This window comes from Ascidiella aspersa, chromosome 3 (genome assembly GCF_963924565.1).
Source record: "Ascidiella aspersa chromosome 3, kaAscAspe10.2, whole genome shotgun sequence".
NCBI classification, from domain to species: domain Eukaryota; kingdom Metazoa; phylum Chordata; class Ascidiacea; order Phlebobranchia; family Ascidiidae; genus Ascidiella; species Ascidiella aspersa.
The window spans coordinates 15088605-15108643 of NC_139449.1; the positions used below are offsets into that span (position 1 = coordinate 15088605).

General features: G+C 35.2%; 1 protein-coding gene across 1 annotated transcript in view; it reads right to left on the reverse strand.

Annotated features, from left to right (window-relative positions):
• Window positions 1-20039, reverse strand: part of LOC146160355 (uncharacterized) — a 35327-nt gene that overhangs the window by 14410 nt on the left and 878 nt on the right. The window contains exons 2-13 of the mRNA XM_083384931.1: window positions 16124-16302; window positions 15928-16071; window positions 15095-15180; window positions 14925-15030; window positions 10975-11141; window positions 10387-10549; window positions 8777-8967; window positions 8327-8452; window positions 3998-4158; window positions 3735-3888; window positions 3156-3331; window positions 2832-3081 (exon numbers count right to left, since the gene is read on the reverse strand). Of these exons, the coding sequence (XP_083241057.1) occupies window positions 2832-3081; window positions 3156-3331; window positions 3735-3888; window positions 3998-4158; window positions 8327-8452; window positions 8777-8967; window positions 10387-10549; window positions 10975-11141; window positions 14925-15030; window positions 15095-15180; window positions 15928-16071; window positions 16124-16302 (1903 nt within the window). The remainder of the gene's footprint in view (window positions 1-2831; window positions 3082-3155; window positions 3332-3734; window positions 3889-3997; window positions 4159-8326; window positions 8453-8776; window positions 8968-10386; window positions 10550-10974; window positions 11142-14924; window positions 15031-15094; window positions 15181-15927; window positions 16072-16123; window positions 16303-20039) is intronic.

Sequence of the window (20039 nt, forward strand, 5' to 3'; positions counted from 1 at the left end):
TCTGGGCACTTTGCGCACTTATTTTCGGCTTGTGCGCAAAATTTTGGGCACCTGCGCACATGGTAAAAAATTAGAGGGAATACTGATGGCCATCGTTGACATATTCGCCGGACTGAAACATAACCTAGTTTATTATCTTGTTGTAAGCAACAACAAACATATTAGTTTAGAACAGGGCTTCTCAAACTGTGGGTGGACCGCAAAACATAATTTTAGCGTCTCAAACATAATGCGTTGTTAGGTAAATCGTTTTATATACCGATTTCATCATCGTTAAGTTGCTACTCCTAAGCCTTGCATACCGTGGCTACAGATAAAATTACTTAAATGTATTTATGTTATTTGTGATGTCACAGTTACTAATGGGTAAACTGAGTTGCAGACGAATCACTATTATGGACGATATTCAAAACGCAAACAATATTATAGATCCGGGGTGTTCAAATGATTTCTGCCATGATCCACCACAGTCAAACTTGACAACATGATGATCCACCAAATACGAATAGTAAACATATTGGTCACGCTTTAATTTTTATGGTGCTTTATTTATGTAAATGTACCCTACAACATATTGATAACTTTGTAAAAGTCAAAAGTGAAGTGTGCTACTACAGCATCAAGATTGTTTCAGTGAGAAAAATGATGAGTTTTGGTTTGACCAGGGGTCGGCAACCTTTTTCTAGTCGCGGGCCAACACCAAACTCAGAAAGCGCTTTTAAAATGTTATCTGAGAATTGTGTTATTAAAATGTTAGAACAACTTTTAATCAAGCGAGCCTCGGATCTTTTTTATCACTTAAAAGCGTGTTTTCGTCAAAAGTTAAGATATCACTAAAAGGTAGAAATACTCTGCCTGTAACCTATTGTAAACCTAGCACAAATTTTGTTGTAATTACTGTAAAAATACGCATAAAATCGCGCGAACAATTTTTGGACTTACGTGATTAAAGTGGGTATAAATAAAGTTTGTATGCCTCGTAAGCCCGTGGTTTTACTTTATTCAATGTTCCAAATAAATTCGGTCAAATTAGGACAAAAAACTTACTGTCCTAATGATTTACAAACCGTCGGACACAGCAGGTAAAATTGGAACAATTTATCGTTTTTTGTCCGAATTTTGGGCCATCTGGCAACCCTGGGCGCAAAGCGCGAAAAAAGTCGTTTGTTTGGTTTAAAATTGGAGCCCAAACGTCGTCATCTATACTACTAATGTAAAGTGCAATAAAACTACTTTAAAGAAACGCGATAAATTGAATAGTTAATGTTGTTTAGTTTTTGTTAACTTTTCTAAGTCAGGACACACGTGGCGAACGAAGCGAGCGCGATTTTTTTTAGGTACACCGGCATTTTTTTTTAATTTCTTGCAAGCTTTTATTACATTGCCGAAAACTAAACGAGTTAAAAAATATATGACCAATATTTTTGAATACGTTTCACGTTAACAGCAACGAAGCGCTGATCTAAAACGAAGCGCTGATTTACAGCATCAAACGTAAACAAGTCGGACGTAGAAAGATCATTCGCGCAAAGCGCGAAAATTTTCGCACTTGCGTATAGTTAAAATAGTCAAAAAGTAAGTATTTCATTTTTTTCAAGACTACATTAGAAGATCCGCACAAAACGTTGAAAAGATCCGGAACCGGATCGCGATCCGCCATTTGAACATGACCGTTATAGATGATTCAATGAAATAATACAGCGCACATTTTTAACTGAGACCAGTACCACTAAGTCAAGTCATTATTAAACACACTTACAATGAGTATAATATAATACAGGGTTACCACAGTTAATCTAAAAATGGTAATCATGAAATTCAGACATTTTAGGGCAAGTAATTGTTTTAGCCTTAAACCTGGTGTGGGGCACAACAATATTTTTTTCAGTTTTTAACAACTTAAAATTCCCCTATTTTGGTGTACTTATACATCAACCGGAGTTAGTTTGGATCGTGTTAAAAATGACAAATTGTTAAAAAATTGCAATAAGACTGTTTGAAAATTAGGCCAGAATGTAACAAACTACACGTACGTTACGACTTCAGCAAACCTGCTAGGGAATGGCACAACAACATAACATGTAATTGTGATTGAAAGGTTACATCTTACGGTCTGTCCGTCTATCAAAAGTACATACTTGGTCTACTGAAGTAAACCAGAGTTTTACAAACTGGGTGTCGCAAAATTTAAACTGGGTTAAATCTATAGAAATTTTGTTTTCCGATAGGCAAATGTCAAATCGAATGTAAAACGTCAAAAAATGATAAATGTTCTGCATTTTTAAACATGTTTGATCCTTAAAGGTTAAAACGTCAAAGGTTTGTAAGCTCTTTTCTAAACAATGCTCTGAGTTTGTCTCCTCGCTATTTTTTGTATTTTACGTTTCTTAAAACACTCTTAAGCAAGTTGCCCTAATAACATTTCACCTATTTATACGTACAATACAAATTTCCAGACCGCGGTTAAAGATGATTACAAGGTTGCTGGACGCTAAGCATATACAATTGCCCAATTTCAAGAAACGGATAGAACGCTTTTTCAGTTAATCTAAAAAAAATTTGTAAGCAAGTCGAACTTCGCAAACTGCCAAAAAAATAACTACGCCAATAAAAAACTAATAAAACTAAAAAATTAATACAAAAAAAAACGCCTTGATGTTTTATATGGTGACTTTTTTTGAAAAAGTATCGTGCTGTACTTTTGTTAATCTGCAATTCTATGCTGGGCGCTTTAGAAGAACAGACTATTACCGATTTTGTTATTGCTACTGAAAAAATGATTAGGAATGTTGAATAATGCTACTTGATTAGATTACCAAACACTGACGAACGTCCATTAACGGTGTTTCCGTTTGAAGGCTGGCGGATGTGGTTTGCAAGTTTTGTCATGACTTTCCCGACTTCACTGATTCTTCGCTCACCAACGGCCCTTCCTATTTGAATATGGGTATTTTGGTCTTCTGTTGGTCCGGACGCTGTGCTGGTCGAAGTCAAGTGTGCAGTTTTGCGAATGCCCTGCGAGCTTTTCGTATCTGGAAGATTTTTGTGAACATCACCCGACGGTGCAGGAACTCCATCAAACTGTAATTTTGCATTACAGAATAAAACTTTAGATTATTATTTTTCACCAGCTTCTAGATTTTTAATGAAAATACCATGTTAGCTAGTATGCGGATAGCGCCCATCGTTTGTTTTGTCCCGCGTTGAGGTTCGGAACGCATAACATCATTTTCCTTTTTTATATCTGTATTGTCCAACATCGAAAAGTCAGACATCATTTCCTTCACGCTGATGGCATCTTCTTCAGTGAAAAATGTTGCATTCGATAAACCTGATATGAAAGCATATATTTTGTAGTGATGTCATTATAAAACCAGGAACATGATGTCATTATAAATCCATGGGGTTTCTTTCCAGGGCATTGCATGCATTCAGGGTTACACGTATTACGGTTGTGATTGAGGGCGGGGATAATAAAATACAGGGGAATATACATAAAACAGCACCTATTATTACACCAACTTGATTTTTTTACCAAAGGCTTATTTGTGCGCATGTTTAGTACCATGTCTTTATACTTCCATGATTCTTTTAAATTGTTCCCAAACGTGTCCGCAGCAACATGTGAGTTTCGTGTTTGTTTGTTTTTTATTTGTATTTAAAGGTATTTACGAAGGTTCAATACAATACAAGATTTCTTGGAGTATAACTGTTTTAAACTCAAGCTTGTATACTTTCTCGTTGGCAAGGTTGAGACCGTTGACAGCATTTTTTGGGGCAACAGACCGCAGGTTGCCGTTCAAGCAATCCACCTGTTCTTTCATCACTGTTACGCATTACTTCGAAACATTCAGTTATAATTGAATTGTCGTTGATATGAGTGCTGTCCTGAAAACAAAATAGCAATCTATTTTCGATGTTTACTATGTTTTAAAGTATTCATAAATGCTTGTAGTTTTTACAGTTATGCGTGGTTGAATAATATTTTAACGTATACCTGCTGAACAAGACGCTCGCAAAATCGGGCCATTCTTTGAAGTCCCATCTTGCTATCAGTTGTGTTGTTGGGAAGTGGCATACAAGGCGCGTCGGTAGATTGAGATTGCGACTCGTGGAGCATCTCCGGTTCCTTCAAACCGCGAGATCCACTTAAAATGTCTGAATAATATTTTAAAACCCATGCTTAATTATTTTGCAAATAAATCATTAATGTTACAAATTTCATTTATTTTTAGAGCAATATGTTATGTGATTAAAACCCTGCATGGGTCTAGGTGTTTTAGTCTGTAACATTTTAATGATTTTTCAAGCTTAAATTTTATCAAACATATTCATTGCCGTTTAAAATGAGACATGGTTGGAGAAGGAAAAGACAAAACAAGCCTATTTTTTTAATGTCATCTAATAATCAAACTTTGGTGAACAAAATGTTTAATACATTACAATTGTTCCGTATATGCAACATGTGTTAATGCCGCAAAAAACATTGCTTTATTTTGACTTTCATAATTAGAGTAAAGGAATTATACGTGAGTATTTTGACTGAAATGGTTATGATTTTACCATCTCGTAGAAACGTTCGAAGAGCTCTTGACGAGTTAGGCAATATGCACGTAACGTCGTAACGTATAACGTAAGTTGACGTGCCTAACATACATCTGTTAGCCTACAGGCAAAAAAAAAACAATCTGAAATTTACTACGTCAAAAAACACCTATGGACTTTTAGATATTATACGCAGTATTATAATTTTGAAAACGTAAAGTATCGTAAAGTGTTGGATTGGGTTGCCGTCGTTAATTTCTATTTAAATTGACAGTTTGATGTTATTTAGTAGAATACGGTAAACAGGTTTTTAGCTAAGCAGAACAACTTACGCAATGTTTATTAAACTTTTTGGGCCGCCCTACTTGGACACACTTTACAGAAAGCCAAATTCACTTTAACCGTTTCTTTTGTTGTAGAACTAGTGTTGTAAAGAAGTATTTTGGGAAAGACTAAAGTCACAAATTCTATAACAAGTCGAGTCCCAGTAAAGTCATTATTAGAGCAAGTCAACATTAAGTGTTATCGCTGTTTTTATAACAAAATAAAACAATAAACTAATAAAATTGGTAAACTAGACCGATTATGATCCCTAATTCAACCAAAATACAACATATAGCAAGCAAATTGTCTTACCAGCAAAAATTAAGAAAAATAGGTGAATTTTATAAATGTTGTATAGAAACATTTTAACTCAATATTTAAGACCAAGTAAAGTAATTTGGCCAAAAGACTTGAGTCAAGTCAAGTCGTTTTTTAGAAGAGACTTATGTTAAGTCAAGTCATTTAAAAACAGTTACTTAAGAACACTTCAAGTCATAACAACACTGTGTAAAACTGATCTATATCATACAGGCGTTATTTCAAATTGATATAAACATCGCACAGACAGTGCCAAGAGGTTATTTTGTCGAAAACAAGCAACTTATGCAAAAGTTTTGGGGTGCTTGTGGTTTTCTTTAGCTAAACGTTAGTATACCGTACTTGTGTAAATCAGCATCCATAGAACATCCAAGTTGTTTGTAATGTAGCAATTACAAATTGAATTAAGACAACCAGACGAATTAATATGCAAAATATATGTTAGGAAAAAAATAAATCGAAAGTGAAGTTGGCCGCCACAACGCCGGCAGAGAGCGGTCACGGCCCTGGGAAGTAGCAAGATATAAAAATAGTCGATTTCGCCATAAAGCATAACATTTGGGACTTGCTGGGTACACTATGCACGGATCTGCAATGTAGCTTGATAATGAATTACAAAGCCAAAAAGGTCGCGTAAATCGACATGATGTTGATTAAGACATTTCGATACGAGCTTGTATCATCTTCAGTTAATGTGACTGTTTTCTGAGTTTCTATAGTTGAAGCATTTGTTACAGCGGTGTTGACACCTTAACAACACCGCTGTACCTGTTCAACACCTGAAGGTGCTAATTACTGCTAACTTTTATAATGATAACAACTGGGTACAAACACTTAAAAGTGTTGCTTGAATTACTTCTCAGTCACATTAACTGAAGATGATACAAGCTTTTATCGAAACGTCTTAATCAAGATGACGTCTATCGACTCGACCTTTTTGGCTTTGCAAATCATTCATCAAGCACAACATTACGTCATAACTTAACTAATTTTCAATACACCTGCTGTTCAGGAGCGAACTCGTGCACTCAAGACGCAAGAAGCACATACAAAGCTCAAGACGTAAGAAGTAGGTATATGAAAAGACCCAACTGACAACACGTATAATACTTATTCTGTCCCAGGCGCGGATGTCGGATTTTTGTTTAGGAGGGGCTCTAATTTTTTTTTAAAGACACGAAGTTACGTCAAAACGTGACGTCGCAAAGTTACATCTAAATATAACGCCATAAAGAACTAATTTTAAACGGAGAAACCAACAGTATTTTTTACTATGAATTTGGTAAATTTTGTATAACGCTATAACCTCAAAACTTTTGCTGTTAGTTAGTTTAGTCAACATTGTGCCAACTATGATTTCAAAGAATGACTTTTAATCGTACAATATTCGTGTTTTTTTTATGTTTTATCTACTTATAACAAAAATTAACATGAATATTGAAACGATGTTACTTGTAATCGTGGAGAAAAAAGTTAAAACCTTCCCCTGGGACAGGGGTACTTAAAGTTTTTAAAACGCGGACGTTTTTTTAAATAAATATATCTAATTCATTCCATTTTTAATAATAAACTATGGTTTTAAATACGCCAATACGGACCCCCTAAAATTAGTCACCGTACACCTAAGGGGTAAAAGACTGTCATTTTTAACTGCCGCAAAAATATTAGCATTTAAAAAAAGCAAAGACTGGTATTGGCACAACGAATTATTTCTTGGTGTCTTAGATTTTTGATTGATTTTATAACACATGTAATCTACGTTGAAATTAATATACATAATAATATATTATTGCAAAAGACGCACTGGAAAACGATTCCGATTCTGTTTTATAGAACGCCGAATCATAACTACTGAAATTTGTTTTCCAATTAGAATTTATTTGCAATCAAGTAATTGGCCGCTAGAAAACCAAACCTGTAGTGAAGTTCAAACTCACGAACTCGACTATTTTAGGGTCTTTGCGCTATCTACTGAGTTACAGAGGCTAAGAAATAGCGAGAGGATAAAAAACATGATACCAGGGGTAAAAACAATAGTTGATGTCAAGCGAACTCGTGCACAAATTATGCAGCTCAAATCTAGTCTAATCGCGCGTAGTGTCCAAAAATTGCGTTCATTTGGTTTAAATTGGCAACTTTCAATTTAAAAGTTTACGTGGCGGTATATAAAATATATTTGCACATTGCGCGAAATATTGTTTCAAATGGGCGCAACGTTAAAGTTATCTCTATGCAGATAAAAAAATTCCTTAACACCGATATAAACAGTATGGCGATCCGACATCAAATGATCAATAAAATGGTAGCCTAAAACGATCAAAATAGACAAAATCGAAACGTTCAAGGTTCTTTTTTTTTACAGAGGATTAGCCTATTTAGTCCGCTACCCTTTCGTGCTTTCTTTTGCGTCTTTGAAAATTTAAATAATACATATAGAAGGTACCATGGCCCTATCAAAAATAAAATTAAAATAAATAAACAGAATAATTTACCTCACTTTTCACGATATACTTGTGGATAAATTTTGCCACGCCAGAGTACGTGAAGTATAGTCTGTCGTGGTGGTCACAAAACTGTTAGTTTGTAAAATTATGGTCTCAAAAAAGGAAAGGGGTCACCAGGCCAAGGCCCCCAAAGCAATATTTTTTGTCAAACTTACCCTATAAACACATTTTTTAACTTTTTTTACGTTGTTTTTGTCCGTGCTATTTATGTTAAATCAGATCATAAATTCCGTTATTTTAAGTAATATGCGGATCTCTTTTATTGGCCTTCTTGAACAGTTCAAACCAAATAAACGTATTTTTTATCGCGCACTTTGCGATATGGCTGAATTTCAGCTGCATATGCGCACGAGTTCGCTCGAGAACAACAGGTGTTTTTAAGATTAAATGTTTAATGACGTAGTGTTATAACGTACCTTTACAACGTCATTCCCAAAAAAATGTCATTTAACTTAAGCATGCGGACCCGCGTATTTTTTTTTTGCTTGTTGCAGCTCTTGTACCATTTTATTGTTCAGGCCTGTCATTATTCCATAAATTAATACTATGTAAAACTGTTATTTGATACTAGTTGATGTAGCAAAACCTGTTAACCTATTAAAATAAGCCAGAACTTTACAATTTCTTTAACACACCTTCGTTTCGTAGTCTAGTCATCTTAGTTCTCACGTATGCCACTGAACGTGCAGTGATGGTGTCCGCTTCACAATTGCTGATCATTGGCTCCATCCGCAAACGCCGAGTACTCGTTACGCATGATGCTGGACAGTTAAGATTTTCGTACTACTTTAACCAGCTTTATTTTACCAATTAAGAAGTCTGTATCTAACGGAACGGATGACAGTTTACAAAATAAGTATATAACAATGTAATTGAAACACATTCAATAATATAGTTATTTAATAATACAGCTTAGAACAAATACATTTCTTGCAGTTAAACTGGCTTAGTTGTTGCTATCCATCGGCGTGAACTTTATAAACACGCTAACCGAAATTGTTTGAATTCATTTGGTAAAAGTTGTTGATTTTAAACACCATTTTTACAAGAAAATACTTTTCACATTTTGAAGTGTTTGTTGAAACCTGTGTGAGTGCTTTTGCACTCGAGAGTTCGAAGTAACAGAGAATTTGAATCTGCTTTGGAACAGAATGAGGTAGCGGATCCCTGTGGATGGATAGGTCCACATGAAGGTCCAGGTGCGCCCAGTGAAGCTTCTTGGAGGGCATCGCACAAACTTGCATTAAATTCTCGCCCACCAATGAGGCGAAATAGTCTAGAAAAAAATTTAGCCCAATAAATCGATGAGGACTAATCTAATTTCGGGATGCTGATTCCGATAATAGCATAGAATTTTTTCTATCATATTTCCACCAGCTTAGTTAAACGATAAAACTTGACGCTTTTGGAAAGTATTTTGTTGCATTGTTTCTATGTTGCTATATAAATTACGCTTAGTATTTCTGCCAGTTGAATCTAATTAAAACAAATTTATTGCTGCTTTGCAATTTTTTATTGCCGCCCACCACACACCATTTGACTAATCCCAACATATCAAGAAATGTAATATATTTCATCTCTTCTCAATGCATCACGTCACCCTCTAAATCTAAATTATAGTTTGCATTTTAAACTGAAAAGCCGCGATTTTTTGCGCTTGCCTAGTCACCTTTAGATCGACTTCAGTTGTAGGCTACATTTGCGCACAACTCCTCACGTCATAGTACGACGTCACGTTGCGTGAGTTTGAGATCCTATTTTTGATGTTTTTCATGCGGCCCGCGGTAAGAAAATAAATGTCAACCCCTGCACTAAACGATAAGTTACCATATATTCTCACAAAATATTATGTGTTGAAGTTTCAGAGGACTGTTTTGAAGTTAAAGAGAATATTAGTTAACAACACGATTAAAACTTGTTGGTTTCAAATGTTATACTTGTGCCAGTCAATATAGGATGTTTTCTCAAAAACTATATCGTTAATCTTGGAAATTCTAGTTCTGGTCCGCACTCGTTCTTGATACGTTAACTTTTTTAGCCTGTTTACCCCGAATAAACACAAAGTAAAACTAATCTGGAGGCTGGTGACGCTTTTCAATCATTTTAGTATCGCTTAATATACTTTTATAGTTAGACTATGTGGTAAGTAGCCCCACGATGGAAATGTAATCTTTTTTCGACTCAGTTAGCTGTATGCTAAAACTTTCGCAAAAAAAAGTCTTCTTTGACAATTTGTCCCTGTGTTTAAGTTAAGTATTTTGTTTTTTGGAGAGGTGTATGATTTAAAGCTCTCCGCCTATAGGATCTGCCCAAATAAACGTTTAAGAACAATTTAGATCAAAGATAATCGCCTTTTTATAAGGTTGTCTCAAACGGAAAAAATGTAGTCCTGAACCCATTGGGTAAATTGCTTGGATTTCATGGAGTCTCTTTCATTATTCAATTATTAAGTCTACCATTTTGTTTGTAAATATTACATGACCTGTTTTTTTTTTGTTAAACTTGGCACAAGTCATTTTGTTAATGTGAATTTGTGAAAAAGCCCGTCTAACACGATGTAGTGCGTTTTGGAAATACTTTTGTGGAAGTTGATCGAACGGCTCCAAGGCAAACTATTACAATCATTTGGATTCCTCAAAAGACTTTGGTTTCCTCAAAAGACTAAACTTAAAATACAAAAATAAAAAACTCATACCTGTACCAGATTAAAGATATAGGTATCACACACAGACAAGAAACAAATGATATCCAACAAATTAGGATGAGATTTTTTGATTGATCACGAAACGCTTGCCCATTTGGAGGGAAAAAATCGTACAAATCGAATTGCTCAACTGCTTTAAAATCGGAAGGTTGGCCTTAAATTAGCAAATGTTTTATTAAAGAGCAGTAAAAAACATTAAAACTACAGTGATTTTAAAGCCTGATGCGTATTACCTGTTTCGATTAAATGTAATTTAATCCAAGAATAAAACATACCAACAATAAAATACTTATACAACTGTTTTTTTGTACTTAAGGCAAACAACTGTACATGATTTAAAAAAGTTGTTACATATAAAGTACTTTCGGGTACCTGGTAAAAAAGGAGAAACGATATCTAGCATAAACCCTCCACCCAAGTAATCTTCCAAAGCTGAAATGACACAGTATAAAAAAATTATTAACAATACAAACACATGCATGAAATAATCAACTAAAAAATTAATTCAAATTTTTCTTTGTGATTTTCTCAGTTAATAAAAAATAATTTACAGTTAAACCATTGACACGAAACGCTCACCGAAAGCATAACAAGTACAGACCACGACAAATGTAGCCAGCTGATCAAGACACATCACTAGAGCATTATCCAAGGATGAAAAGTCACTCCACAATTCGTGCCAAGTGGGAGAAAGCGAAATGATGTAATGCAGTGAACAAAATCCAGCTTTCATTCGTTGTTTAAGTCTGCCAATATTCGGGACACAATGCGTGAAAAAAGTTACATTTAAACAAGTTATGAAAGATAAATATATTTTACTTTGGTAAAAAGCATAACAGTTTCTAAAAACACAAAATACTGCGGTTTGTGTAAGAGATTGCAATTGGTAGGGGTTTCAGTATATAATTAAATAATATTAAAGAATTAAAAATAAAACTATAATTGCCATGCCGTTGTCCTAGTGCAAACTACAAATTCAATGTTTGATGTAATTAGGAAGTCGGAAATATTTATCAGCTGCATAACTTTTTGCTCGAAAATATACGAAAATAAAAAGGTAAACATGCACTATTTAGCCCAGTGGTAGGCAAACTGTGGGCCGCAGCCCAATATGGACCTTTTAGCCAATTTTAGTGGGTCGCAAGCTAGTCAGTATTATTTCAATTTTATTATGTAGTTGTGGACCGCGTCATTGTACTGTATTTAAAAAGTTGGTGTGACTGTAAGAGTTTTAATTTGGCTCAATTGGCACATCACACGGCCGCCAGGCCATGCTCCTCCAAACTATGCTTTTAGTCAAGTTAAAAAGTCCAAACTTTTGCCATGCTTCGCGCGAATTTTTTTTCGCGCGCGAATTTTTTTATCCGTTTCTATTAAATCTATCCACATATGCGATGTGTGACTCATATACTCTATATACGAAGTCTAGTTTTGTTCCATTGGTCCGTAAATGCCCAAACTTTAACTACATTAAAGCATTTAACTCTAAAAGACTGAAAATTCTGATTATGCAATAATGGTCCTAGGCTTTTTGCAATGTAGGTTATCATTAAAACAGTACATATTTTTAGAATAGCCACAACTTTATAAATCTGTAGATTTCTTTCAAATATAGTTTAATTTATACCACACAAATACAAAAAAATATTTAGGTGGAATATTGCTGAGAATGTTAAGCTAGTAAATGCGTTGAAACAGTTCCAAAATCGTGATGGAAATTATTATTATTAAACAATGTTTGTCTAGGTACCCGCAGGAAATGTCAACCGCCACTGATACAAGAAAAAGCAAAAATAGGTTTATCTGCTTGAAATGCAGGTCAGTACAAAAGGGCACACAATTTGTCAACAGGTAGACGAAAGTAAAAAGTATCTCGAATAGACAAACATAAAAATGCCCGACAACCACTGTTTAACTCACTCATGGACGTCAAGTGCTTAAGGTGCTCACAGCACCCCAAGCAGAAACCTTGGGTGCTCAGACCACGTATAACAATGACAAATTTACCTGTAAAATGGTGTTTATTTCTGTTCGACTTGGGAACCTATTTACGCAAAAATTACGACAGAAATTAACCATATATTAGGAATTAATTCCCATGCGGAAAATTTTACCTTCTTCATTACTTTTAGCCATCAAAAGCGGCAACCCTGTTAAAAAAATAAAGTAGGCCTACACTAAATAGAGCAAACACGTAAAACGATTTTTTATCACTTAAAATGAGGTAAGTGATCACTTTGTAATTAACAGACAGACAGGTAACGAACAATTGTCGATTATTGGTAAATGTTTAACAATTAAACATTACCCTGGTCAACAGCAAATTTTAACGGATGTGATTGATTCTTAATGTGTTTTCGGCGCTGATTCTGAAAATGCCCTTTTTTTTCTAGCACATCAGGTTTTTGAAATATTTGCATTTTATTTTTTTCGATGTTTTGCTGTATTATCAATATAAGCAGATTGCGCACTGTGAGTTTATCCAACTTGACTTAGCACCATTCTATCTGTTTTTTACTCATATTTGTAAAACACAGTACAGGAAAGATCTTTAAACGTTTTTTGTAATTAAGTAGTTAATTTCCAGATGTAAAATCACTTCCTGAGCTGAGCATAAATGTTTTTTAAACAAGATCTCGTAGCACTACAGAAGAACAAAAACAAAACGAATAAATGTTCAGGATTGCCAGATTGTAATGTTGTTGCTTATCCTTTTTAAATTTGTGTGACCAAAGATAAGCAATAAATCACTTCAGATATAAGTTAGACAATTGTACTTAAGCTGTGAGACTTAGCAAGAAGACCTGTACCACACAATGCCCCAATGGGAGTTTCACTTCCTCCTCATGGAAGTCTTGAATTGTCCCTGATAAAGTTTAAGATGTTGATGAATGGAGTTAATAAGAACAAAACATAAGTTGAAAACCAATAATGTGTTCCAGACAGATTTAAACAGCCTTACTATTGATGCATGTATTTTAAAATAAAAGTCATAATTGCTTGTATTAGGATTAAAACACACGACTTGTTTGAGATTGATGTAGTAATAAGACAACGGAAAAAAACTTACAACAACCTACAGTAGATGGTCCTTTTTGGTACAACAGCCGTGCTACCAACTGCATTACTAAGAGACTATAAGCCTGTAAGGAACTGTAAGTTGGCCAATATCACAAACGTTACACCCTTTGGGGAATATTTTTGCCATAGGAATAGAAAAGTGTGGTTCTATGTTTAGCATTCCTTTCAAAAAAGTTTTCACTACTAAGCTAAGCAAAACGATAGGAATCTTAATGGAACAAAATATTAGTAAAATTCCAAAAGATGCACAATGTATTTAGGTGGAATTACGCGCTTGGCTGGGATTTAGTGACGGTGTGCTAACTTTTTAGAAAATGCAAATTGCATTATTTTCCGGTCGGTGTTGATGATCTGCTTAGCTTAGGATTTAGATCAGTGGTTCTCAACCGCTGGTCCGCGCCAACTTTTCTGCCGGTCCGCCAAATATTTACAATGTTATATCTCAATTGCAAAATTAAAGATGTTAAAAGTTTGTTCACCAAATTAAGAACTTCGCCAGTTCCGTAATTTGTAGCATTGTGACGTAACATATAGTTAATTGTCTACTTTGGACTTACCGTAAGTTACAATGCGCAGTGTTGTGCCCTGTTTATAAGTAGGCTACACGTCGTTGAAGTCTTCTACTTTAAGATAGTTGTATGTGAAAAACTTTCGTATACCACGTATGATAGAAGAAAGACAGAAGAAAATTGCTAATTTAATTGTTTCCAGTCTTTGCTTTTAAGTTGCATACTTTTTTCGTAATTGAATTTTTGGTTGATTTTGATTTTTAAAAGTCCACCGGTCTGCTTTGTTTTAAAATTTCACCGGTCCGTAAGCTAAAAAAGGTTGAGAGCTACTGATTTAGATGGGTTATGCATGCCACTCAAAATCCATTTTTTGCACACTTAGTTAACCTCATTTCCAGAAAACCTGAGTTCAGTTAGTGACGAATAAAAACGACAGTTTAAGCTATCAAACCCTGTCACCAAGGATTTTTTAAAGGGGAATAGTTGAAAATTCCATCATAAAAGTACTATTGTGGTGAATCGAGTTATCTGTATAAAAAAATTATATGTCAGACGTTTTTAAGGTCATGTATCACAGCCGTGCGAGGTTTTTTTTTCGGAAAATTTAAAATTGGCGATATCTTGAAAATGTGATGTGCTAGAGAAAAACTAAAGAGATACCGAATCAGCGTAAAAAATACATCTAAGATGAAATATTCACATTCTATTTAAAAAAAAGTGAAAATTTGTTGACCAGTGTTATCGTCGTTGGACGTTATAACTAAAAAAATTATTTTCAATTATTTATTTTTGTTTACACTTAAAATGAATTTTCGAGTTTTCATGTACAAATACAAGTGTACAAGTTGTGGAACGTTAGAATAATAATATGAACTATATTTACCCTTTTTATTTAAAAATTAGGCTAACATAGTTTTATATTATTTTCTGTTAAACTACCTTTCGTTTTCCTTTGTCAGGCACAATGTCAAAGAAACGTCACGTGACCGCAACACCTGATCTGGCCGTCCCGTAAAAAGTGAATTTACACCGGCTATCCCGGATCCTTAAACAAATACAAAATTTTTAAATGCATTAAATGCTTTATTGAAGTATAAAGCTTGCCTAACCTGCGCTTTTCTCAAGAGTTTCCAGACCAATCCAGGTATCCAGAACCGAACCGTTCTTTCTGGCATAACCACCTTTGTATGCTGAGCTAAAGAGTTAAAGTGTTATTTAAAAATGATGCTGAATAGTGAACAACTAAATATGTCTGATAATATCAGATTGGATTCAATGCCGAAGGCGGGTGGTACTATCGGCTAAGACAACTAACGTGCAGACTGTTTTTAGGCGCCCAGGATTTATGGCAGGGCGACGGGTGTTCAAACGCCCAGGAATTTGATCAAGTTACGCGCTCAATTAGTGTGCTAAATGCACTCCGAATTCAAACTATATAGAAGGTCGCGCAATACATAGCGCCCATTGCATAGTCTTACTTCATCAAAAATGTGAGAAACTTTCCTGCATAACAATATGGGGATATATCAGCTGAAAAGGTGAAAGTTGATTTTTGGTAAAGCAAACGAAGTCATGCAGTTAACTTCTTAAACAGAGTCTTAAACAGAAAAAAATTGTCAAAACTTTTTTTCTGTAATTTTGTAACGCCGGATAAGCAACTTTTCCGTGTGAAGAAATGATTCCTAAATCATAAAATACGCTGACGTTTAGTCGTTCAATATGCGGTAAGAAAACGTAGAGTTGGGATTTTGCACTCGCCAATGTGATTTTAATTTCGCTCCTGGCAAGTATGTGGTCAAACGAACATAGAATGAGAATGGCAACAATAATTAATTAGTTTACAGAGCTAAACGATATTATGTATAGGTATCAACAACATGTATAATATGGGATAAATTAGTTTTTCTAACCTGGTAAGCTTGGCTAAATTATTTTTATTAACCTGAGTTTTCTAACGATTAGATTGGAAATGATTAGGGTAGGTTCTGCCTCTTCGGCAAATTCACTGTCACAAGCAAAGTCGACTTCCAATAGTTCGCCAATAGATTGGGGTAAGGCCAAACCCAAATTTAAATCGCTCCCTTTCCTGTAAGATCAAAGCATTAATGCAAAACCGTTTAAAAAACAAACAGACTAACCTTAATATTTTCCCTCCTAAATCTCGAAAGAGAATAAGAGGACTATCATTTTTCGTCCCGCGAAAACGAAATATAAGATCCACTGTGTCGTCATTGTAATAGAGCTTTTTGATACTTATGGAAATAGAGTAGATCTGGTCATATGATGTAATGTCTTTTTGAAAGAACAGCAAAGCGCACTGTAACATGAAAACACTATTTTTGAGAAACTATTGGGGATGTATGCATAAATAAAAATGTGCATTGTACAGACGTTAGAACAGGCCTCTATTTCATTGTTGCGTCACAAAAGTCAAGCTGCAAGTTCTATCAAATTCAAGTTACACCTTAGTTTTAAATTATAAGCTAAAAAATCAAAAAGCTATTAGAAAGTTTAGATTTTAAAACTAACAGTCACTTCGTCGAACCCCTCGAGCTAATATAACCGATTGACCGTAATCGGTTAATCGGGAGGCTTTCAGGCACGCTGCGCTACACATTTTGTTTTACTAAAATAGTTGTTGGCATAAACTGTGCGTGCGAGTTGTTTAACTTCAGCAGACTGATAAGAAACTTAATAAAGTTACATTTGTTGTTAGACAAATGGTATCAAAGAATAAAAATGTTTATATTGGAAAACTTTTGTTAATCAATATGCACTAGTCCTAACTAAAGGTGAAAAAGACGATGGGCCACCATCTCTTTTGTAAAAAAACATTGGGCCACGGAATAAAATAGTTTGGTAACCACTGGCTTAGTTTAACAGTTGGTGAAAGACGTGCTTGTAATTTAGAGTAGTCCCGTGCATGGGACTTAATAAAAGTCCAGTTTTATGATTCTACTAACATTAATCACACATATTTTACAGTCTTGGTGTAGTATTTTTTTGCCAAAATTAAGGAAGAATTGCACACTAGTGGTTTCGCAGCTGGCGCCTGGCAGGAAGTGTTGACAATCGCTTTTGCTGGTCCTTAATTGGGTCTTTCTGATTAGTTTTTTTTCCCATGACGTCAATATTCATAACGTCAGACAAAAATAGGAGAATTCCCTTAGTTAAAAATTTGGGACCTTTTTAACAACTATGTCGTATGTGTTATGTAGGGCGATTATTTTTTTACCTAAAAAATGAGAAATGTTAACCTAAAAATTTAAAATGAAAGACACACACAAACATATGTGTTTAATAACATCTGTGATCTAGCCCTTCGGAAGTTGCTTTATGACCAACGATTACGGCTTCCGTATCAATAGTACACCGAAAAGCCATCGCAGACTCGCCGAATCTGTCGATCTATGATGCAAGCAGAGCAAGCCAGAAAAACAACTGGGCCTGATTGATACGGACTGCCCCCAGTGTGAAGTTGCTTGTACTAACAAAATGTGCAAGTATTGGCGCATGGTTGTTTCTCGACTCGTTCCTCTCTGAGCCTGCATAGCTCAGTTGGTAGAGCGACGGTCCCGGCTTGACCGGAGGTCGTGAGTTCGAACCCCACTGCAGGCCAGTTGTTTTTCTGGCTTGCTCTGCTTGCATCATAGATCGACAGATTCGGCGAGTCTGCGATGGCTTTTCGGTGTAAAAATTTAAAACGTTGACAAATTTTGACCGAAAAATATATTTTTTGACAGAATTTTGACCTATTACAAGTACATTAATTTTAACAACATGATGTTGTTTGAAGTACTGCACTAGTGTCTTGGCGTCGTCAACCACACGTCTAAGATGTTTTACTGACTACCGGTCGAACGCAAATCATTTTTTTTTTCGGATTTATGCAAAACTCATGTAAATGTTTAGGTGTTTTTTTATCATTTGAAAATGACATACGACTATAAAAATGCCAAAGAAAAACAAGACGCGGGTTATTTAAAAAAAATCAAATCACAAGCGAAAAAATACAGCAGATGCTGTTCAATACATTTGTCCAAATCAGATAACAACTATGTAATGCAAAAAACTAAGTTCAAGTTAAGCCTAATGCAATAAACTAGGCCTGCTGGGTGGTCAATTTGTAGCGTCATAAGTAACAATTAATGTATAATCACATGTAATGTAATTTATCGTATTGCGTATTTTCAAATGTGTCGCAGTTTCACGCTTTTTGGCGCTGTTATGCCCCTTTGATGTGACGTCACGGAATATTTAAAAAAACTTTTAGCATGCAGAAATCGCAAAAACACCGCTTACCAAAAACTTCCGGCCTGAGTCGTGAGATATTGATCACTTCCGCAAGCCCACCTATTTAACTCTCATACTGTAAACATTTTATGCCAGTTGGTCGCCAATTGATACACAAATCGGTTGTGTGGCTGGCCGGCTTGCTTGCTGGCTTGCCTAACACCAGACAACAAAAACTGTGTGGACTTGTAATCAGACTACAGCAATACTTATTGAAGGAGTGAGGTTAATTCACCAGGCAAAGACAATTAATGAGAACTCATAATCAACCCGCTTGCTTCAAATTCTACAAGCTCGTGTATACCGAATATTGCTCTAATTAAGATATAATACAGTTAAAATGTCGTTAAATATAACTTAAAACTATTGTAAAAAAAAGATTTATGTGCATTTTTTAACGATTTTGACTTAAAATAATTTCGACCTAACATGTAAATTTTGACTTTTTTCGACAAGTCAAAGAATAATCGGCAATCGCCCTAGTTATAAGTGTACACTGAAAGCCATTGCAGACTCACCGAATCTGTCGATCAATGATGCAAGCAAGGCAGGCTAGAAAAACAACTAGAAAAAAACAACTATGGTACTGTGAATCCCCTTCAATATGAAGTTGCTTGTACTAACAGATTACGCAAGCATTGGCCTATGGTTGTTTCTCGACTCGCTCCTCTCTAAGCCTGCATAGCTCAGTTGTTAGAGCTACGGTCCCGGCTTGACCGGAGGTCGTGAGTTCGAACCTCGCTGCAGGCTAGTTGTTTATCTAGCCTGTTCTGCTTGCATCATTGATCGACAGATTCGGTGAGTCTGCAATGGCTTTCAGTGTAATATGATATGTAAGCCGTAATCGTTGGTCAAAAATCAGCTTCAGAAGGACTATAGACTCCATGCAGTTGTTAACACACATACACACATATGAACACACATTTTTCGCGCGTGCAAATTCAATTGATACTTCTAGAATGTTTGGGGAATATTTTTAGCCTAAAGGGCCGTGCAAAGTATTAATGAAAGTTACGCCAACTTGGTATATATAAATGTATTTTATTTTGCTTCACACGAATTCTTTATTTATGGATAAACATAACCTTGACAGTTAACGGCCATATTTCAAATGCATCATTAATTAGTGCTCGCACAAGATTAATTAGTGCTCCGCAACCTTTTTTTACACGCGGCACACTTACAAGGCAAAAAAATCGGCGGCACACCCATCAAATACCTGTAAATCGACCATAGATACATTAACAAGTGCCTTAAAGGCACCCGAATTTACGAAAACGATTTAAGGTGCAAAGCGCCGTGCAAAACATCTGGAGTTTTTACATTCACATATTGTTAGTTTTGCTCTAATGCGGTCATCATAAAATATCTTAAGACGATCAAAAAAACGTGACAATGTGTTTGGTTCCATTTAGCCTATTTGTTTAGGATCAGGAGCCACGATTAATATATACAAAGTAGCCTTACACGGGGCGATAATAGTAATATTAAAAAAAGTATAATATTTCATGCGTTTTAAGGGTTTTGGATAGTTTTCCCCCAGAATTCATTTTTGTTCAGTGCTCAGTAATTCGAAAATATAGTTTAAAATGGTATACAGTTTCTGTGGCCCTAAACGATAGATAAATATGGCAAAATATATGCAGCTTCGGAAATCCAGTGATCTAAAAGCTTTATGGGCTAACATAAACTACGGTTAAGGTTTACGCTAAGCTCGATGGTTTCCCAAAAAAAATATCAACTAATCATTGTAAAAAGTTT